Source organism: Gymnoscopelus microlampas, assembly GCF_963454915.1.
Source record: "Gymnoscopelus microlampas genome assembly, chromosome: 9".
In the NCBI taxonomy this organism is placed as follows: domain Eukaryota; kingdom Metazoa; phylum Chordata; class Actinopteri; order Myctophiformes; family Myctophidae; genus Gymnoscopelus; species Gymnoscopelus microlampas.
Window position 1 is genome coordinate 32,415,108 of NC_139946.1, and position 22,403 is coordinate 32,437,510.

At 44.2% G+C, this 22,403-nt stretch overlaps 1 protein-coding gene across 15 annotated transcripts in view; it reads right to left on the minus strand.

Moving 5' to 3' along the window:
* The window catches only part of mast2 (microtubule associated serine/threonine kinase 2), a 206,502-nt gene that overhangs the window by 35,174 nt on the left and 148,925 nt on the right, over positions 1-22,403 (minus strand). For 9 of the 15 annotated variants that reach the window (XM_084065797.1, XM_084065796.1, XM_084065789.1 and 6 more), the window contains 6 exons: positions 16,818-16,893; positions 13,019-13,039; positions 11,491-11,569; positions 9,819-9,973; positions 2,581-2,656; positions 1,299-1,508 (listed from right to left, as the gene is read on the minus strand). In XM_084065797.1, the coding sequence (XP_083921923.1) occupies positions 1,299-1,508; positions 2,581-2,656; positions 9,819-9,973; positions 11,491-11,569; positions 13,019-13,039; positions 16,818-16,893 (617 nt within the window). The remainder of the gene's footprint in view (positions 1-1,298; positions 1,509-2,580; positions 2,657-9,818; positions 9,974-11,490; positions 11,570-13,018; positions 13,040-16,817; positions 16,894-22,403) is intronic. The other 6 variants (XM_084065795.1, XM_084065800.1, XM_084065792.1 and 3 more) reach the window with 3 other exon arrangements.

Sequence of the window (22,403 nt, forward strand, 5' to 3'; positions counted from 1 at the left end):
AAGCCCCCCCTCCCTCCCTCCTTTTTTTTTGTCAGAGAGAGAGTCATCCGTCAGCCCTGGTGACTGCTGGAGTGTGAAATTAAAATCAGGGTGGTAGATGTGTGTGTGCGTGCATCTGTATGTGCATGTGGAGGACGCAGTGTGTATGTGTGTGTGAGAGAGACAGAGTGTGTGTGTGTGTGTGTGTGTGTGTGTGTGTGTGTGTGTGTGTGTGTGTTGTGTGTCCCAGTAGAACAGAGGGTAGATATGGGGCAACTGGGAGCCATAATGTCACTCTCCAAGCCCCCAGGCATGGCAAAACTGAGCTAATAGAGATGTCACCACTGCAGAGCACACATGCTCACACACACACACACACACACACACACACACACACACACACACACACACACACACAGAAGTGTAAGCATGACTGTATGCATACCTGCAAGCACCGATGCACACACAGACATACAGACACACTCATACAGAATGACACACATACACACGGTCCTAATAACTGATAGTACGTTAATTACAGACCATCTCGCCATGAACATAGCGGGTGGAATATTGTTGGGGGACGAGCCCACGGGGTATAGCAGGTGTGATTCTAATGGTTCAACTGGCCAAAGTAGCTTCCTCATCCTATGACATCACAGCCGGATGACAAACAGACACTAACTGCCGTATAACGATGAGTGAATGAGCCAATGAGGGCGTGCGTCACTCAGTGAGTTGGCCCACGCCAAGTCAAGCATGACTGGGTGGGTGGGACATATGATGTCTTACTCAATGCCCCTGATACAGTGACTGGATGATCTGCCTTGCATTGCTTCAAAATACTTGTCTATTGCTGTGCTTCTCTCCATTTTATTTTTAAACCCATCAATCTATTGCGATCAATGCCTATTGTTCAATATATCGGTTTGTAGCTGCATCTCTGGTTTCTACTGCAAATGTTCAGTAAATCTATCAGTGTCAAAGTATCAAACTGTTTTCATAATTGAACATATTCAACAATAATAATAATTGTGTATAAATTAACTCCATCAACCCAATCTAGGGTTCCTTCTTTGTAAAAAACAAAAAACACTGCAGTAATTCCACTGGCTTATCTTTCTACAGTGTCTCAGATTCACTGGAATTCAATGGGGTGAATTTTCCTTACATCTGGCAGAGGGAAAAAAATCCCCTTTGATTCCCTGGCTTGAGCTATATTCTTGACTTTACGGACTACTTTTTTGGGGGGGTTGTTACTTGCAGGGCAGTGACAACTGACAACCCACCAAAACAAGAGTCAGTAACTGTCCACTTACATCTTGCAGCAGCTTCTCCAGGTTCTCCTGAAGCTCGTAGAAGTAACGCGAGGTGATGAGGCCCTCTCTGCTTTTCTCCAGGCAGTCTCTGGACAGCTCTATTAGCTGGTGGTGGATGAAGCTCAGGACCCCGTCTGCCAGGGGGCAAACTTTGTCCGGGGCCGAGGAGATGAGCAGGTCAGCAAGGCGCTCCTCCATTTGAGCTGTTGCCTGGAGGAACAGGGAGGGAGGAAGAGAGGGAGTGGGATTGGAGAGAGGGATTGGTGGCGGGGGAAAGGAGGGGAGAGAAGGGGATGAGTCACACACACAGATGCATGAACAGCAAGGGCACCTATATTTGTGTACACATTAGAGATGTGCGGATCGCAGTTTTAGCCGCGGATAACCACAGTTTGGGTGGATTATATCAAATAAAATGATGAATTAATATTGGATAAACCACGGGTGAAATAATGTGGGATATAAATTAATGTCTATCTGTAGGCCTATTATAGCTTTTAAAAAGCACAAAATCTCTGCGTGCGTGCGTTTGTAGTATTTTAATATTACGTCATTGTCCATCAGGCACATATTAGCCGCCTACTACACGTGCCGGCAAGGGGTCCTTCCACGTTCCAAACAACACCACAGTGGACTAAAGGCAGCTATAGTGGGGGAGAAACGGAGGATATAAAAAAAAGAAGGGAGGAATAAAAGTTTGGCGTGGGATTGATTTGGTGAAGTTCTTAACCCTGCCGACGACTGGATATGGCTTATGAAAAGTTGCGATGTGAGAAAGTGATGGGAGACGGAGGGCTTGCTGTTACCATGGATAATGTATACAGTCACTACATCGGTGATGCGACAGTGGTGAGTGACATTGTTTGTACAAGTACGTATCCATATAGAATCCCATGTGCATTGTGCATCCCTGCGGTGCGGTCGGTGCGCATCTATAAATTGGATGATATAATGAATGCGGTTGGATGATGGATGGATAATGAACATGTACACGCGGATTCGGGTGTCAAAAAAGCCCATCCGCGCATCTCTAGAACACATGCAGAGAACTTATGACACGGGCTTGCAGAGTATACTTTCAGTGTTTCCTTTCTAGTCATCCCCTTAAGCCTAATTCATACTTCGGCGACAAAATGTCGCATTTTCAACCGGAAAAAGTTTCAATGCATCACATCTCAGCTGAAAGTAGGTTATTTCTGTCGAATGACTTTTTGTCACTGAAGCATAAAACACTTCGGGCCCACCTCTGCTCTGCAGAACCAGTGTGCGCCTACATACGTACCTTGGGGAATCTCTCCTTGTACACATGGTTCATCATCACAATCTCATGGTCAAAGGAGATGGGTGAGCGCCCGGGGCTGGAACAGAAAGAATAACACGCACACACACAGACAGACACACACAGATATAAGTGGAGAAAATCACTGGTGGTCAGCCAAGCCTTAAGAGAGATACTGAGATCCATAATGTTCAATTGGTCAGGATTTCTATAAGCCTACACCAGGGATTCCAGCCTGTCCCTCAGCTACAGAACCAAATCTGCGTGTGTGCGTACATGCGTGCGTGCGTACGTGTACATGTGTGTGTGTGTGGGTGTTTTCTAACTTGACAGATAGGAGATGGTCAGGTCGCCAAAAAGATCACCGAAATAAAAAAAAGGAGTGGAGGTTGCACATGCTCACAAGACCTAAGGGTGTTCATCTTATGTGTGTGCATGTGTGTCAGACACTGGCAGGTCACAGAGGTGTAAAGTGAATTCTCTGACAGCCCATACTACAAAACCACCCTGATATGGCCATGCACCGCTGCACATGGACAGATATAGGCACAAAGGTAGCGTCTCTGGAGACCTCTGGCTACAGCCCCCACATCCCCTATGGACTGTATGGAGTGTATGACAGTAAGAGAGTGACAGAGAGGGGAGAGGGATGGAGAGATAGACAGCTAGACACACACGGTGGGTAGTTCATTGGGCCCGTCCACTACCAGACTAGAGTGCTAAAGGTCAGCTCTCAAGGGGGCTTGAGCGAGAGCAAGCCAATGTCCAGAGAGAGACAATGATGTGTATTTTAGTCCATATTAGACCCCAAAGAATACAAAACCCTCTCGCTGTCCTTCATCTATCTCCGTCTTTTTAAACTCCTCTCCTTGCAGAGATGTTTCCCTGTGCCCCGCAATTCTCTCTCTTTCAAAGGGAAGACCAAATAGTAACATCAGTAGACCTGACCTTTTAGACAAAAATGATAGGTGATGAGGTGATGAAATCCGTGGGCATGCTGTGTGTGTGTGTGTGTGTGTGTGTGTGTGTGTGTGTGTGTGTGTGTGTGTGTGTGTGTGTGTGTGTGTGTGTGTGTGTGTGTGTGTGTGTGTGTGTGTGTGTGAGACAGACAGAGACAGAAAGGGGGAGAGATATTTCAATCAAAGGGCTCTGAGGATTTTGGTGGCCTTGTGTGTTATTTATTCCCTCCAGGGAATTTGTGATGAATTTTTTCTTTGCTAAATACATATAGCGAACACATTTTCTATGAATAAAGCTACAGCCTACTATTTGGGTCGTTTGGTGCACCGTATTGCCAAATCACGCAAGCCAACACTTGAAAAACACAAAATAATTTCCTTGGAAATGAAAGCAACCGAAACGCCAAACCCCAGAAAAATACAATGACCAAATAATTGGTGTGAAATCCTGAAGATTGCATACTGCGGGTGGAGCGGACCGCATGTCGAGGTAAAAAAACAAAACAGAGGCTCCAGATGCCACGGTGTGAGTCATCCCTGACCATGTGCACATTCGCATGTGCGTGCACGCAAACACACACACACACGAACAGGAGGGGTGAGGTAATGCTTTAAGTCACCCATGGGTAGCTCAATGTCCAATTACCGAGCCTAATAGAAATGAGAGCATCGTGACATACGAGCGCAACATCATAGAGGCCGTTTATCATCATGGCAGCACACAGGTAGGTAGTGTGTGTGCGTGTGTGCGCACACACACACACACACACACACACACACACACACAAAACATGTGCACATTCACAACCTTGCAGCTTAGATGAAAATACAAATTTGACATTCTATGAGAATGTCAAATTTGTTATTACAAAAGAAAACAAGTTACATTAATACTCGCATACAGAATTCCCTCCCACCCACACACACAATAAACCACAATAAAGGCATGTGGAAGTATATAGGGCTTAAATGGTTCACACTTGAGTCTAAAGAGTGCAAAAACCCTCGAAGGAGTTAAATTAAAACTATAGGTTACAAATGTAACCCCGGTTATTTGACTATTTATGAGCGAGATGTCTCGCAAATAAGAAAGGTAACTGAGGATTTCACTGTGCAACGTGTGTCTCGTCTCGTGTCTGTCATACTGGAAACAAAATCAAATCTCTCATCCTTGCTGGTGGAAGAAAAAGGTTAGTGGTGACAGAGATGGATGAGCGGCCAGCGGCTGTTAGGTACGTACTGCAGGTACGCACTTTCATTTTCACAGAACACTTGTCCTTTCCTTTGTCTGCCCCTCTAGCTCTGAGCACTGCCTGCCTTTATTAAATAAAAGCTCCTGTTTTAAAACCGAGTTATACTGTAACTGGGATTGGGGCAAAAAAAAGGGATGAATAACATCAGACAGCCAGACAAAGGCTAATTAGAGAAAACAGGGCATATTTCTCCTATAATGGGAAATAAAAATCAGCTCGCGGCAATCCCTGCCAAAAACGATTTCTGTCATTATTTTGAGAAATGACCTTTTTAGATTAGGTTGCATGTAGAAAGTATGTGGAAGACTTTTTAATGTACTTTTTAATTTTCTTTGGTCTGTTTTGAACAGACCAGTTCAAAAGTTATGAGCATAATATCTCGTCGTGTTAACATCTTGTGTCAAATTAAATGAGAGAAGACCATGTATAAAGGAACTTATAATATGCACTATAACCCTGTGGTGTTTTATAGATAATGTGTGAATATTGAAATCTAAAATGGCGTGATCTTTTTGACTAAACGGTGATGTCAGCCCTGTGACAAAGGCACTAAAATGGAAAAAGGAGCTTATTAGCCAAGACAATAAACGAAGTAAATCAGATGAGACACGCGGTGACACTGTAACGGAGAGACAGAGAGAGGGAGGGAGGGAGGGAGGGAGGGAGGGATGGAGAAGGAAGACGCCGGAGAGAGAGAAATAACATTGGTATTTCACAAACTGAGGAGGGCGACTTGGGAAATGAAGAGCCTAATTGACCGTGACAGAGAGAGAGAGAGAAAGAGAAAGAGAGAGAGAGAGAAAGAGAGAGAGAGAGAGAGAGAGTTGGACAGGCAGGGATGAGAGCATGTGTGTGCATCTATAGTAGACTGTGTAGGTGCTTGTGTGTCTGTGAGTGAGCGCGTATTGTTGCAAGTCTTTATGTGTGTGTGTGTGTGTGTGTGTGTGTGTGTGTGTGTGTGTGTGTGTGTGTGTGTGTGTGTGTGTGTGTGTGTGTGTGTGTGTGTGTGTGTGTGTGTGTGTGTGTGTGTGTGTGTGACTGTGCGTGCACACAATTGAAAGAGTATGTGTGTAACGAATAACACCTCAAAGCTACTTTGGTTTGAGTGATAATTCCCTGGATGAAGGTCCCCTGGAGCTTCAAAGCTTTGTGTAGAAAGAACACACTGACCTAGAGTTAACTATCATCTCCCTTAGAAGCAGCACAGTACAGGCAAGGTTCTGTTTGCCCATACACAGATTGGCTTCTTCCATCCAAAAGTCTGCCCGCTATTGATTTCAGGGACTTTATGCTATTAGAAGGCTAAAACCACTTACAGACTGTCCAATGCTGACTGTGAATAGCACTATTCATATCTAGATACCAACAGTATTAAACCCGGCTATAAATCAACTTGGGACCAATTAAGATTCTTGTCTGATTTGTTAACCGGTCATATAAGAGAAAATATAGGTAAGATGGTATTCATGCAATAGCACTGATGGCAAGGTAAACGCTTGCCTCGGTCTGTCAGAAATGATTACTATTAGTCAACCTGACAGCAGGAAAATGAGCAACGACGCCAGTGTTTCCGTCATGATTTATCGCTCTAATTCCTTCATGTACAAAAAAAATATAAAATAACATTCCGCCTCATATCTGTATCTGAATTTGCATAAACACAGCTGGAGATGGAAACATAGCCGGTGACATTGTGTCTGTCATTATGATACACTGTGTCCTGGATGAGAAGTCACTGTGTGTATGTCACGGGACATGAGGCTGCTTGGGCTGTTCATTAACCAAACGCACTGTAGCCACAGTTGGATATGACAAACACATGATGGATGGATGAGGGTAGCTCATTTCTACCTCCGGGGAGGAAATGGAGGGGCGGGGAGAGACAAAGGAGGTGGGCAGAGACGGAGAAAGGGAGGAGGAGGGGGGGAGTTAGTAGAAAAATGGACAGGTAGTGTAGACAGACAGACACACATACTGTAAATAGATGGATAGATAGATCGACAAAGTAGAAGTAGGACAGACGGACATATACTGTAGATAAAAGATTGCATGAGCGGAAAGAAAGGAGAGGGAATAAGGGAACACAGAGAGGACATAAAAAAAACCTGATAGGGAATAGGGAGGCTGTTAAACGAGTGGAAAAGACGTGCGATTGTCATCCCTCACAGCGGGGCCGTGGAATTAGCATCTAATTACTTTCTCTCTCTCATCTTCATTATTCCTCTCACACGCACAGTCTCATCTTCCGTCCTTCATCCCTCCCTCTCGGGCCCAATCATTATCCTCCACCCTCCCTTTTCTCTCCTTTTACTCTCTCACTTAATTTCTCTCTCTCGCTCTTCTGCCTGATTTATACTTATTTGCGCAGAAAAATAAACAATCTACAAGCTCACAATGGATTGCAGCGTGACACGTTGGAAGCTTGTAGTTCCACTATTTCCAATGCAAAACACCAACGTGTAACTTAAGTATAAATAAGGCTTCATCTCTCTCCCCCTTGCCATTTTACACATTTTCTCTCCAGTTTACAATAGATGAGGTCCTCCCCTCTTTCTAATCATCTGCTCTCTCTCTTTCTTTCTGTGTAGCTCCCTCGATTATACATCACTACTTGGAGACGTTCAGCAGAGCGGATTAGAAGTAGCTGTTAATATCACACACTCTCTTTCAGTAGACAAATCTAATAAACAGCTCCAATGGTGGCAGCCTGGCCCTCCACACTCACAGTTCCCGGAGGAGTGTGTGTATGCGCGCGCACGCTCGTGCACGTACGTGCGTGTGTTCAAAGGTCATCGCAGTGTGAGAATTCCCTGCCTCATTTTGGTGTTCATCTCTCTGTTAACTTTGTCTTTCACTCTTGCCATGTCTCCTGTTTGAAAAATCCATCTCTCGCCCTCTCATGGTGTTTTATTCCTTTTTCCTTAACAAAAAAAGAAGAAAAAGAAGAAGAAACCTTTCACCTGAGACACCCGAGTTATTCTTCAACTGGGATGAGAGGGAGGGAGAGGGAGAGAGCAAGAGCGACAGACAGACAGAGCGAGAGAGAGCTGTGTGAGGACTGAATGGGGGCAAAATGTATTCAGGCATCCTGTGATTCAAGTTAATCTGTGTGTGTGTATGGGTGTGCACGTGACATGTGCGAGCAGTATGTGTGAAAGTGTACGCGCGTGTCCGTGTGCTAGCGGTGGATAAGCAGAAGATGCGACTGGGGAGGTTTCACAATGCCTGGTGTCCGTCTAATCAGACACAAATCTGCTCTCCTCCATTCAAGCTTTATTCGCCTTTCATCTCGACGGATGAAAAGTTCAATATCTTTCCATGAAAGACCATAGTGAGGAAAATGAATAAAAAGACAGCATGACACATAAGCAAGCTTGCCGAGATAGAAGAGACAGAGAGAGAGATTGAGAGAGAGAGAGAGAGAAATAAATAAAAACAGACTAGAGAGGCAGACGGGGGATAGAGGACAAAGGGAGACGGGGAGAGAGTGAGAGAAGAAAATAGGTTTAGAACGATAATAGAAGACAGAAATGGACAGACTGACAACATAATGAGAAGAGCCAAGACACCGGAAGCAACGTCTGACAGTCAGGCTGATGGACGGAAGCAGAAGGATGGAGCGACTGAGTGAAAGGTCAAAAGAAATAGACCGCCAACAGCTAAAGACAAAGTGATAATGGGAAGCTGGCGATTAGGTACACAAAGATATCCACAGTAAAATCTGGGATGTTAATTTAACTCAGTGTAAAAACTGACCTGTAAGGGTCAACTTTCACACTCTCAGATTAGCACTCTGTCTTTTACTGTGTGACAGGCTGATCCAGGTTTCCAGTGGCAGACACATGAACAGATGTTGGAGGCTGAGCATCAGAGATAAAGGGGTTTCGGTGAAAAGTGATAAGAGTGTTTTAGCTGCCAAAGAGGAGAGTTCACGCTCACTCCCAGCTGCCAGGTGTGTGTCAAGGAGAAGACGTCTGACCTTTCTGTTGGCAATTACTGACTGACACAGATGCAGATGCATGAACGTGCGTGCGCGCGCACGCACGCACGCACGCACGCACGCACGCACGCACGCGCGCGCGCGCACGCACGCACACACACACACACACACACACACACACACACACACACACACACACACACACACACACACACACACACACACACACACACACACACACACACACACACACACACACACACACACACACACAGTGCAATGCAGTAAGTATAAGCGAGTCAGTCAGACTCCCAGATAGTCAAGAAGTCACAAGATTGTTGGAGTGAAATGTGGCCGCAGCCAACTAATTTAGATAGATAGTACTGTTTCAGCGTTTATTTGTGTTACTTATTTTAATTCAAAAGACTGGTTGAAGAATACATAGAATAATGTAAGTGTGTGTGTGTGTGATTAATTAGAACGTGACCAGTTGTCATTTCATAACAAAAAGAAAAAGAAAATGGTAAAATCTATTTTCTAGAGGCAAGCAGTTTCTCCCCCCCCCTCCCCCCCCCGCCAAGTATAAATCGTCCTCAGTTCCTCCAGCTGGCGACGGTGAGATTTCCCACAAGTATAACACCGTTAACTTAATCATTCTTCCATCCAGCCCAAATTGTGTGGAAACTGGGTCTTTGCTGGTCCCTTGCTGGCATGTACGGTACATGTAAATGCTACACTGGGAGCTAAAATTATGTGCAATTTATTGTAGTACTGCGTATTACAGTCTCATGAAGCATTTATCTTGGTGTTGATATCATGTTGATATCGTTGCTGTTGGACATACAACCTTGCATGTCCAAAACCGTTGACAGGTTGACAGGTAATTCAGCCGCTTAAACCTGATTTGAACTTTGCCTGTGAAAATAGCCTATATCTACAAGACGCGTTGTGAGCTTGTATACATGCTATTTTTGCTGTGCGACAGCGCAGTGAAATTGACATAATCGACCATAACTACTGCATTCACTCACACGGCGGCCATGTGTGTGGGCTCAGTGCTGACAGTGAGTTTGGGTAGGCTCCTCCTACCTGAGGCTGCGGGAACGAGGCCTCATGTTGGGTGAGCGGCGTCCCTCCTCGTCTGTGATGCTCTCCGAGCTGAAGTGCTTGGTGAGGAAGTGCAGCTCGTCGGGCGTGGGCTGGAAGGGCAGCTGGTGAAGCTTCTCCTGAGATGAACAGGAGGACTGTGTGAGAGGAGGAGCAGAGAGGGAGCACAGATTACAAACAGCGCTGGGGAGCTACTGCAGGAGGGGAGAGCAGAGCAGGGATAAGCTGCAGCTATGGGCTAGGTCCAGTGGTTCTCAAAGTAGGGTACGGGACCCCCAGTGGTCCTTGAGGGGGTTCCAGGAGGTCCCCAGCTAAATGACAGATAATTAGGAACCAAATCGACCCTCATGGGGCTGTAACTCTGAGAGTGTACAAATGGAACCAAATAAGGGGGCTTTTGTAGGGGTTCAAGATATTGAAAGCACTATATGCGTGTGGGCGTGTCTGGATTAGGGTATAGGTTCTCAAACATTTTCATGTTAAGGATCCCCACATTCGTACGTATTAGGCTACCATTTGAAAAGATTCTGTGTCAGGAACCCCCATGAGAGATGATGTTTGTTTGATTAGATTTAGTACATACTTCTACAACTGTCTACAATAGGATAGAATAGCATAGCATAGTGATTCTTATACATTCTCTCATTGTACTAAGTTCTAACCGGTAAAACAATTATAATTAAACAGTTTCTCATTTTGCTAGAGGACTCCCTGGACACCCCTCAAGGAACCCTGGGGGTCCTCAGACCCCACTTTAGAACCACTCAACTAGACAGCTACTGTGCCAATTATTGGGATGAACAGGAACTGACTACAGCTTGCCCTGGAGCAACTGTGGCATAGCTAAAGCACCACTATGGCTTAGCCCACAGTTAGATTATAGGCCTTGCGGGGTTGCTACTGCTGCAGGGCGTTGTGGTGCTGCCTATTAAAATACTATGAAGAGCAGCAGCTTATGTTATCCCCTGAGGCTGCGGGAGCCCCTCTTTGCCAGTGGAGACGGTTTTCTAGTTAGCCCTGAACCATAGGAGCGCTAATCAAATGAAGCCGGTGCTTCTATTAGCACTGTGAATGTAGCGGGCAGGCTAGCAGTGTGGTGTGATGGCACATCATGGCAGACAGCCAGAGTATCCAGTCAGCTGAACTAGCTGCCTTTGAAGCATGCTGGCATCTCATTCTACAGCCAGCAGGTAGAGATGCTAGTGAACACTGGGGGAGTGGCAACACAGCGAGAGGAGAGGAGAGGATGGCAGGCTGGAAGAGTAAGTATGGAAGAAGTATCGAGAAACACAGAGGGGGAGGAGAAGATGGTTGTATTATAGAGCGAAGGAGGACCGGAGGTGCTAGGTACAAAGAAGAAAGGAGAAGCTAGGTATAAAGGAGGAAGTAGCGAGTAGGTACAAAGGAGGAAGAAGAGAGGAGGTACATAGGAGGAAATAGAGAGTAGGTACAAAGGAGGAAGTAGAGAGTAAGTACAAAGGAGGAAGTAGAGAGTATGGTACCAAGCATGAGGCATGGCAGGGACAGGGGAGGGTTTTAGGGTTGTTGCATTTTAGAGCATTTGGGCTGTGCAAGAGGCATATTTTGGATTAATAAAAACACAGGATGCAAAACGTGTATACACACATCTATGCATACACAGTTGGTTACTTACCGAGACAGTGGAGCTGGGTGTGTTCGTTCCATAGCCCGAGGAAGGCAGGGAGGCCAGCGACCAACGTCTGCCATCCGTCCTGATGGACAGAGAGAAGCGAAGAACGGGACATGTCAAACCTTTCTTCTTGTCTTTTTTCTTTGAAAGAGATGCGATCGGTTTGAATACAACACCATTCCATAGACAAAATATGTTAATGGGTGAGGAAGATGCCCCGGAACGTTGAACTGCAGTACACCAACACACACACATAGCAGACAACGGTCACCAAGAAGCCATTCACTTGCAAGAGGGAGAATGCACAACATTAGGAGTTAATAATTACATGGATTGAGGTAGGGTGTGCAGGCAAAGTCACCTGAGAGCCAGCTCATGACACCAATGCCTATGATATGAGTGTCCACAATGATGGTGTCCTGCGGCGAAAATAGCTTATCTACAAGTTCACAATGCAATGCGTTATGAGCTTGTAGACTATTGTATTGCTTGTAGGCTATTCTCGGCGCACCACACCGACATACAGTATAAATCAGAGTTAAACCTCAGTGAGTGAAGCTAGCGTGAGGCTTCCATTTCCTACTAGCAACCAGATCATTTTTGCTACGCTGGATAAGGAACAAATAAACATATACCAGTATGGTTGTGACCTCGCAAGGTTAAGGGGGTGTTAAAAAAAAACAAAAAACGACATCTTTTGATAGACCTGGATATAAAGTTTTATATCCAGCGGCTGATAGACAAGCATCATTTTTGACAGAAAACAGCTAAATCCATGGTGTTAATTTAACTCTGAGTGTGTAAACGTAAGGACGGTGGGTAAATATTTAACACTCAGAGTTGTAGTAACAGTAACACTGTGGATTTCACTGTGTTGTAGACAGATGGGTAAAACACAGCTCTCGGCAGGAACACATGAACAGGCTATTGACTGTTGTAAACGCTGCGGAGAAATAACAACTGTAATTTGACATCGCCTCATTGTTGCCTGGCTCTGATGGCCTAATTAGAAGTTGTTCTTGAGTCCTGCACAGTAGGTGACACAGCTTGTCCTTAATAAATACAGCTGGTGCTGCGTGTTCAGGCCCTCTGTAGTAATTGGAGGCATGCAGAGAGAATATGGGAGTTGGGACAGGAAAATCCTCAGTGTTAATTTATCCATTTGTAACTCCAAGAGTGAACAAAAGTAACCTGACGGGTCCATTTGGTTACTTTTGTACACGCTCAGAGTTTAAGCCTCAGTTACACTTTGTTGTGCATGGGTGTTGCACAGCAAACACTTGGCAGATCTACAAGCTTACGACGCATCATGCTGCGATGCATTGTGAGCTTGTAGATCTGCTATTTTTGGTGCGTGACACCAGTGCACAGTTAAGTATAAATCAAGCTTCAGGGGTCCATTTTCGTTTCTACATGGACAGTCTCAGTCTGTGTGCACTGACCCATGCACGGAAGAGGTCAGCTGGTGGTGGCAAAGAGAAAAGGAAGGAGAGAGGTGAGGAGGGTGCAGAGGTCAAAAGTGAAAGGTTACCTGTCAGCCCTGTGCCCGTGACTGTGTGGGAGAGAAGACAGTTTTTAGCCGGGGCTAAATGTGTGACCGCCAGTCACTGCATGTACAGTAAACACTGATACGCACGCGCACGCACACACACGCACACACACACACACACACACACACACACACACACGCACGCACACACGCACGCACGTACGCACGCACGCACGCACGCACGCACGCGCGCCTCCTCTGTGATGTTTATAAAAAGCATAAAGTCCAATACTTGAGACCTTGTTGTTATATATTTCTGCAAAATAAAACCATTTCTATCCCCTTTAAATCTCAATTTCTATTTTCAATACAGTACCTTTATTCTATTTCGTATATTGTGCTGTCTGTGTTCATGAGTAACCACTTTGCACACGCAAACCTATTCGCCCAATTAGAGAGGGATTCTGAAGCACAACCTCAACTGTTGCAGTATCAGACTCCACCACATGGTGTCACTACTGTAACAGCATCTAAGCTGCCACAGCTCTGCAAGCTGTGGTATTGAGGTCAAAAGAGAAACCTATCATCACAGAATTAGAACGGATGCTACAGGATTTACTTTCATTTCTTTCTCCTTCTTTTTTGGCCGGTACTCTTACAACAGCTGCTGTACAATGTTTGATGATAGCGTTATGGAAATAGACATTGGTGCTGTGCATAATATTTAGACAGATCGGGACGTGTTACTAAGGAAATGTCATGCTTTCTCCAAACATTGGAAGGATTGTTATGCAGAGCATTCACTCTCAGTTTCCTCGGCTGTACATGTGTCTGAAACCATTTTCTAATGTTTTACATAAGTAAAAGCATCAATACTGCAATGTAGAAACACTCTGTGTCTGGTAATCAAAATGTACTTGAGTAAAAGTATTGGTATCAAAATGTACTTAAGAGTACCAAAAGTAAAAGTAAACTGCTCACAAAATGTAAGGAAACTTGAATTTGGGCCATTATATCTCCCCTTTACTAATACCAATCAGTAAAGTGTTATATATCATTTTTATCGGTGATTAGTCACCTTTACAACGAGGTACAGCTTGTAAGCATTGGGCATTCATGGAATGAGCAACACAGGCAAACGTGTGGGTAGCACCGAGCAAAAATGTGCGAAAATGGCCTGTTAGACTTTTCTGCTGACATTCAATGTCGTGGCATTCATGACATTCAATGGGCTTCAGGTGTGTGCCAGTCACAGGTGTGTGACTGCCTCACAGGTGAGTGACTGGCACCTGAACATGAGTTCTGCAACTTTGTTGAGTTTGTGTATGCTCCAAGCAGCAACACTGCCCCCATGGAAAGATGCCACTTTTGTCAGGATAAGGCCCGTGCAACAGGGCAAGTGAAGCTGGTGTTCCGTTATGCAGAGTGACAGCATTATTTGGTGTTAGCCCTGGTACCATTTCCAAACTTAGGACTAAGTTCTGTGAGACTGGTGAAGTCAACAAGGAAGGCAACAACCCAGACCCCTTGCTTCACTGACGAACCATAGATTTACAGGCAAGATTTGCACAACAGGTGCCAGTCACACACCTTTGACTGGCACACACCTGCCTGCAAATGGTACCAGGGCTGACATCAAATAATGCGTAATCTGCGTAACAGAACACCAGCTTCACTTGCCCTATTGCACAGGCCTTATCCTGAAGGGACAAACGTGGCATCTTTCTATGGGGGCAGTGTTGCTGCTTGGAGCATACACAAACTCAACAAAGTTGCAGAACCCATGTTGCAGAACACAAAGTTGCAGAACCCACCTCTCAGCAGGTGTGTGCTGGCAGGTCGCTCAAAACAAGAGCGATTACCAGCAAACGCATATTGGGTGATTTTGGCACATTTTTGCTCGGCGCTACCCACACATTTGCCTGTGTTGCTCATTCCATGAATGCCCTATGCTTACAAGCTGTACCTCATTGTAAAGGTGACTAATCACCGACAAAAACGATATATAACACTTTACTGATTGGTATTAGTAAAGGGGAGATATTATGGCCCAAATTCAAGTTTCCTTACATTTTGTGAGCAGTTTATTATGCAGAATGTCCCATTTCACAAGTTTTCAAATGTGTAAAATGTATAAAATCTTTTATAGCTCACAATGCGTCGTATCGTGACACATTGTGAGCTTAAAGATCGGCTATTTTCAAATAGCCAAAGTTTAAATAGGGCTGAAGTGGTTAATGTATGTTTTGTAATAATAATTGAAATCTACAAAGTAACTTTAAGTTTTCAGATAATTGTAATGGAGTAAAAAGTACAATATTTGCCTCTGAGATGTAGTGGAGTAGAAGTAAAAGTATTGAAAATTGGAAATACTCCAGTATTTCAGTAAAATACCGCAAAATTTTACTTTTCTTTGTTTTTACACCTCACACAGTTCCCTGGGTGCAGCAGCAGCAGCTGTTAGCAGAGTAGACGCCATGTGGAGAAGCTTCTATCAAACTTTTTAAGAGTCTTTTATCTCGCTGCTTTGGTCCTCAATCATAAATAGGGAGGAGCACAATCTGTCACACTCATGGGTGCTAATGCATGGACACACACAGCCAGGGAGAGGATACGCACGGTCGCACGCACATATGCACGAACACAAAATGTCTCCGTCTGTCTCCATCCCTCTCTCTCTCTCTCTCTCAGAAATTACCATATCTCAGGAGAACCACAGACAGATAAGTGGATATTAATCCAGGTTTGAATGACAGTCTCAGATCATCTTGGTCTCATGGCCATAAGCAGCTCTGCTATAAAGGTACAGAGGCCATGCAGACATTTAAGTCTCCTGCCATTTTAAAAAGATACTGTCTCTAAAGGGTAAGCTATGGCTCACCATCACTCAGGATGAATGTCATCCATTAATGCTCAGCATTTTCACTTCCAGACGCCGACTTGGTTCACTTTTTTTCCCTATAGGAAACCCTTAACCATTAAGTAACCGAACAGTTCACTTGCTTTAACTTAAATGCGTCAATACTGACCTTTCTGGACTCAAGAGGATATAAGGATGATTGGTATCGATCTGGTCTCCAGTGTTTCATATTTAACCATCTCTGACTAATGATGGGAAATATACTGTAGGTCTGCGATACTTGATACCAGAGGTAATGGACTGGCAAAAACGTTCTTTTCTGTTTATGTCAATTTGTATTAATTGTGTTAATTGATTCATGCACAAGGTTTTTATTATTATTATCTTTAGGTCATATTAATTTCAATGCTCTGACTTTGATTTGACCCAAAAAACTATTAAAAGCTATACTTAAACTATATTTGAATAACTTGCAAACAATATAATAACAGCATCTCTCACTGACGCTTTGGGCCGTGTGAAATTTCAGTCTTCACCTTTAATTATCACTTTGATGATTTCGCATACCGTGGCTGACATGGCTTAATCGACAATTTCACACTTTCAGTATGTAAAAAAAGGCTTGTGAGAGTGCAAGAATGTTGGTGTAGGGCACTGAAATCACAAAACCAAATTGTGTTTGATAAAGTAAACACAGTTGTTTGTAAATTTGGCAACAACAAAAAATAATTGTCTTAAAGGGTGTGACTCATGAACCATGATGTATATTTAACATTATGTTGTAGTAACTCCAATCAAAAACGCATCAACTTAGCAATATCAATTACACCTTGTGTTTGCCACAGTTTGACCATCACCTACGCGCGTGCATGTGTGTGTGTGTGTGTGTGTGTGTGTGTGTGTGTGTGTGTGTGTGTGTGTGTGTGTGTGTGTGTGTGTGTGTGCGTCTGTGTGTTGTGACTGACAGGATGTGTGTCTCACCTGCGGGCAGGTATAAAGGAGAAGTGTGCTGCCGTGTTTGGAGAGAAGTTGCGAGGGCTGTCCAATGGACTGGTCCCTGAGAGAGAGAGACAGACAGACAGAAGAGAAAGAAAACAGAGATTGATTAATTATGACACAAAAGAAGAGAGGATCACTTGTTTCTTTTTATCTTATGCATGTATTAAAGTGCAATGACACTTTGGTAGAGGTTCCGTTGTGTAGTTACTATGTTGTGATGTACTGTAACTCCAAATATTGGAGAGATGTCCTGCTCCATTGCGTCGTTAATTAGAAATTGATCATCCAAAATAGTCTCCTCATTGATGCACAGTGGAACAAAAAAGATTCAGTCAATATAACATCACAAAACCCAGTATGGCATTTGTTTAATTTGTTTGTCTTTTTAAACTGTTGATTTAGCTATTTCTATTAGGAAGAGCTGTACTGTGTTTTGTGATGTAATCGATGCAGAATCGGCTTTGTCTGCATTTGTTTGTGTTCTAAAAGAGTGACTTTGAGACTGGTTTCACTGTGCCATGTTAGTCAGTCAATGAGGAATATAAATTAAAACTCTCTCTCACACTGTGAGGTGCCTGTAAGGTGGCACTGCAAAGTGAACGACGCGTCACGCTAGACGTTCGGGCCGCGTAGCGGCCCGAACTTCTAGTTAATATACATTTCTAACCAGGAGCCACAGAGCAAGATATCTCACCAATATATGGAGTTGCATGCACTTTAAGTTCGTTTTTACCTTGCCAAAAGTAGCATGTAAACTATAACAGTCAAGTCAAATATAGCACATTTCATACTAAGTAAACTCAATGTGCTTCAAAACTGAGAATAGATATAGTCTTCAACAAAGTACAGTATTCCCTCACACACATACACACAAAATCTAGCGTTGAAAAAGGCTATATTCTATGTTGTGAACTCTAAAAAAAGTGAAATAGTCCCAAAACGTTCTCCTATACTGTATGCTGCTGAAGACTCATGCTGTGCAATATTTTTGTCTCATCATGAACTGACTGTGATTTAATTTAATTTATTAGTGGTGATTTTAGTATTGTAGCATTTTTGTATTCTTTTAACTAGGAGTAGTTCTAGATCATAGTAAGCCAGTGGAACCAAATTTTGTTCATTTATGTATTTCATGTATGTGTTGAATGACAATAAAGGTTATCTATCTATCTATCTATCTATCTATCTATCTATCTATCTATCTATCTACCTGCTGCAATGTCAAGTCAATAAGTGCTACTGGAATCAATACAAACAGCATAGTGAGGTACTGTAGACTGTGGCCCAGATCAATGTACAGCTGAACCAGATGCAGGCCTTTCGTGGTGGGACTTGAGGCACGAATAACCTAATAAGATCCTAAGCCATCCTAATAAGATTTAAAATGCATAAAATATTAAATTCAGAACTAAATCTGACTAAAATGGCCACAGAGTCCACACATTCACATGTTTTAAACCCATTAAGACCTGAAATGACACAGATGCTTTCCCGGTTTTAATGGGTTAAGTGTCGCCTCAGGTAGAATCGAACCCCTGACAATTGGCGTCAAAGCCTTTCTACTGACGTACACTGAGCTCATAAACAGCCAAGCTTATTAGCATAAGAAAAAAATGTCACATTGGTGCATGTGTGTGTAGCATATTGTCTATCTGTGGGTGTGTCTACTGAGATTCGGGACACAAGTTCCTTCATCCCAGCTCCCTCTCAGTGACAATAAAAAACATCCATCAAACCCCTCCACTCACTTCCAATCTTCATTCTCTTTTAAAAGACTTGAGCAAAAATAATGATGGCTATTATGTGAAGACAGAGAAAGAAGAACAGACCCTAGTGGACTGAGAGGAGGACGGGGAAGGATAACGGCGAGTGAAGGATTCCCAAGAGATGAGAATGAATGACAAGACGAGATAGGAGGAGACAGAAATGAGTGAGTGAGAGAGAGAGAGAGAGACGGAGTCTTTGATGGTTTGATGGAGAACACTCGTTGGGTGAATGAGTAGAACGATGGGACACTGAGAAAGATGAGCAGAGCTGGGACTCTGTTTACCTCTCTCTAATTGGACAACAGGGGAGAGTGAGAAACAACGACACAGACAGAATGGGACCAGACTTCTAATGTCCATTTGAAGATGAAAAAGGGAGACAGCGACATGTGAGATGGAGGGAGAAAGACATCGGGAGAGGAGATAGCACTTTAGAAAGTGGCGAGGAGGGGGCCGGGGGGGCAGCCAAGCAGGGAACAAGAACAAAAGTTTACAGATGAATAACACTTGATTTATAATCCATCATATGACGTGTTGTGTGCCACAAATAGCAACGCTCAGAACGCAAATAGCAGAACCCACAAGCTTTGAGCTTGTAGATTGGCTATTTTCAACCACAACAAGTCATGCAACAAATGATTATGAATCGGGCATCAATGAGATGATTGGTACAAAACAGAAATTAAAGGGCAAGAGTTCATCCACTGCTCTAAGTAATCTACAATACACAGCACCATATCCCATTATGTATATGGGTACAGGCTGCAAAATAGATTTTGAGATTCTAATTTCACATTGTAAATACATCCAAATAAAGCCCCAACGCATGACAGCATTTCTATGTAAATAACCAATCTGTGGCCTTGTTTGAATAATTTCCTCTAGGCACGAACATCGTTATTGCCGTCTGGGGACGCTTAGGGGTGGGAAAAATAGATGGCCCTATTTCAGATTACCATATGGAATATTGAATAAGCAACACTGAGCGGGAAAAAACACACAGCCCACATGGAATAAAGCATATTCAAGGACAGTCGGCGTACAGTAGAATAACACATCGCCCATCGGGTGCAAGTCTGTCAACTCATAATTCAGGAGGAGAATGCAAATCAATTTCAAACACACACATGGATAGGCTGAGAGAGGGTTTGGGGGGAGGGGGGGGTGTTGAAGCATAGCATGGTAGGGGTGGGAGTCAGGGGGTATAGATGGAGTAGTTGGACATTTCCACATTAATTATGCAGCTGACAGGTCTATAGCAAGGGCCGGGTATGTCTTATATTAATATGAGCCTTTGCGATCTGTTAGACTGGGAGAGACTGGGACCTCATTCGCGGTAGCTGAACTGGAACTAAAGGTCTGAAACTGTGTGTGTGCGTGTGCGTGAGCGTGCGTGCGTGTGTGTGTGTGTGTGAGTGCGTGCGTGCGTGTTTGTGTGCGTGTCAGCAGTCACAAGAAGCTATCCACATACATGTGTGTGCTCGCGCAAGAGAGCACATAAATGTTGTAGGCATGTGCAAGACTTAGACTTTGTGTGTGTGTGTGTGTGTGTGTGTGTGTGTGTGTGTGTGTGTGTGTGTGTGTGTGTGTGTGTGTGTGTGTGTGTGTGTGAGAGAGTGAGTGCATCTATCAGGCAAAGCTCTGTTTAAATGGCCTCAGAGGGGCTATTACAAGGCACTGGGGGAATAAGCACACAATATACTGTGTTACACTCCATGGCTTCATGGTGTGTGCGTGTGCGTGTGCGTGCGTGTGTGCGTGCGTGCGTGCGTACGTGTGTGTGAGTGAGTGTGCGCGCGTCAGTGACTGCATGTGAACATTTGTCAAAAAAACTTAGCGAAAGAAGAAAAAAAAATCCCATCCCACGTCAAGCAGAGAAATCGAAGTGAACAAACTGTGTGTGTGAGTGAGAGAGAGAGCGCGAGAGAGAGAGAGAGCGTGCGACTGTGCATGCGTTGTGTATTTACATGTCTGTGTGTCAAGCAAGGCTAAAGTGCTATTTGGAGACACATCGCCATGGTAATGCAACTCTGCAAACCCGGGTGTGTGACATGAGCTAAATGTTAGTGAGGCTCGGGAGATTTCTAGTATGTTTGTTCTAGTTGGCAGGCTGTACGCAAGCATAGCCTATATTCTATAACTTACTACTGGAAGCACACTGCTTCTCATTTCCAAACTACCAAGACTAGAAAGAAGTGTTCTGTACTTGAATTTAATGAGAAGTGCATCGCGCTGCTTCAGCAACCCATGTTGAAGTGCCTTCGAGCAGGGAGCTGTAGCACCTTATCTGTCCCTGAGGACCTCCCACAGCTTCCAACAGTAGAAGTTGTGGTACATCATAGTAAGCCTTGCCTAACCATGGGGCCCATAGGGCAGGAGCCTATCTCCTAATATTTCTGAAGCGTGAGGCAGCTTGATGTACTAGTACACCCCCTGGACATGACGGTAATATGTTGCAGGGACTTACCCCCTATCCAACCCTTGATGCTGAGTGCTAAGCAGGGAGGCACTGGGTCCCATTTGTCAGAGTCTTTGGTATAACTCAACCGGGCATCAAACCCCGACCTCCAGTCTTGGGGCAGACACTCTAACCACAAGGCCGCTGAGCCGGTGGTTCATCATAGGCCTGAGCGATATGACATCAAACCAAGATCACCATTCATTCACGCTTTCGCCTACATTACGATTAAATATCATTATTTATTTTCTAAAAATAGTGAAAATAGCAGGTCTACAAGCTGGACCGGAGCTGATATTTAAACTGCTAGAGGCTTGTTAGGGTGAAACCAGACCACTGCTTTTCCACTTCAATTGAGCTACTATAGCAACGGTTTAGGTACAAAACAGAGCCAATACTGCTTTGAACAGCGCTGACTCCACAGACTGTATAAAACAACCAAGCTTTTAATGCTCAATGGAGAGCAGCTACAGACGAACAAACTTTCCTAAATGCTTGTTCCTGAGTGCCTTAAAAGGTAGGCTTCTCTTCCTAGCGTGAAATTGCACTCTGATCCTGTGTGAAGCCATACAGGTAAAGCATAGCTCCTGGCTGCGTCAAGGCTAATAAGACTCCCCAGTGAGGGGATCAAATCCCTGTTGAGATTCACTGGAGCGATGGCTGCGGCTTCCCCTCATGGAAATGTGTTTTTTATGACAGTATTCACGCTTACAGACTCAACAACACAGCCGAATGAAATGAAAATGAGAGCGACGCGTGTGTTAGGCTTTCAGCCTAATAGAGGAATCTGCTACATTCCTCTCACGTTATGGGACTTGTACTGGAGCGACCACAGCAAATTCTCATTGTTAATTTACCCATTTGTAATTCAGAGAGTGTACAAAAGGAACCAAATGGAGGGTCCATTCGGTTCCATGTATACACTCTCAGAATGAGTTTAACGCTGAGGATTTTACTGTGTAATTTCCGCACCAGCAGTGACCTACTTCTGCAATGATAACACACCAGCACAATGACACGCTTGCAAATCTCCACTCTCTCTCTCTCTCTGTAACTACAGGGACAATCTGATCAGAAAAACTGGAAGGATAAAACTACAGTACTTCCATAGTAGAGAGCAAGATGGCCTCCCAAAATAAACAACACAAACAACACAATCCCTGCCTCACTTCACTACAGGGGTAGAGTTATTACTGCCACAAAGACCGCCGCTTTCAAGAGACCAGAGCGTTTTTCCTGCCAATCACCACGCTGACCTTTAACGAACGACAACCACCACCGAGGAGGAGAGGGGAGAGAGAGAGTGAGACACAAAAAAAAGAGAGAAATAGGTTCAAAGAAGGA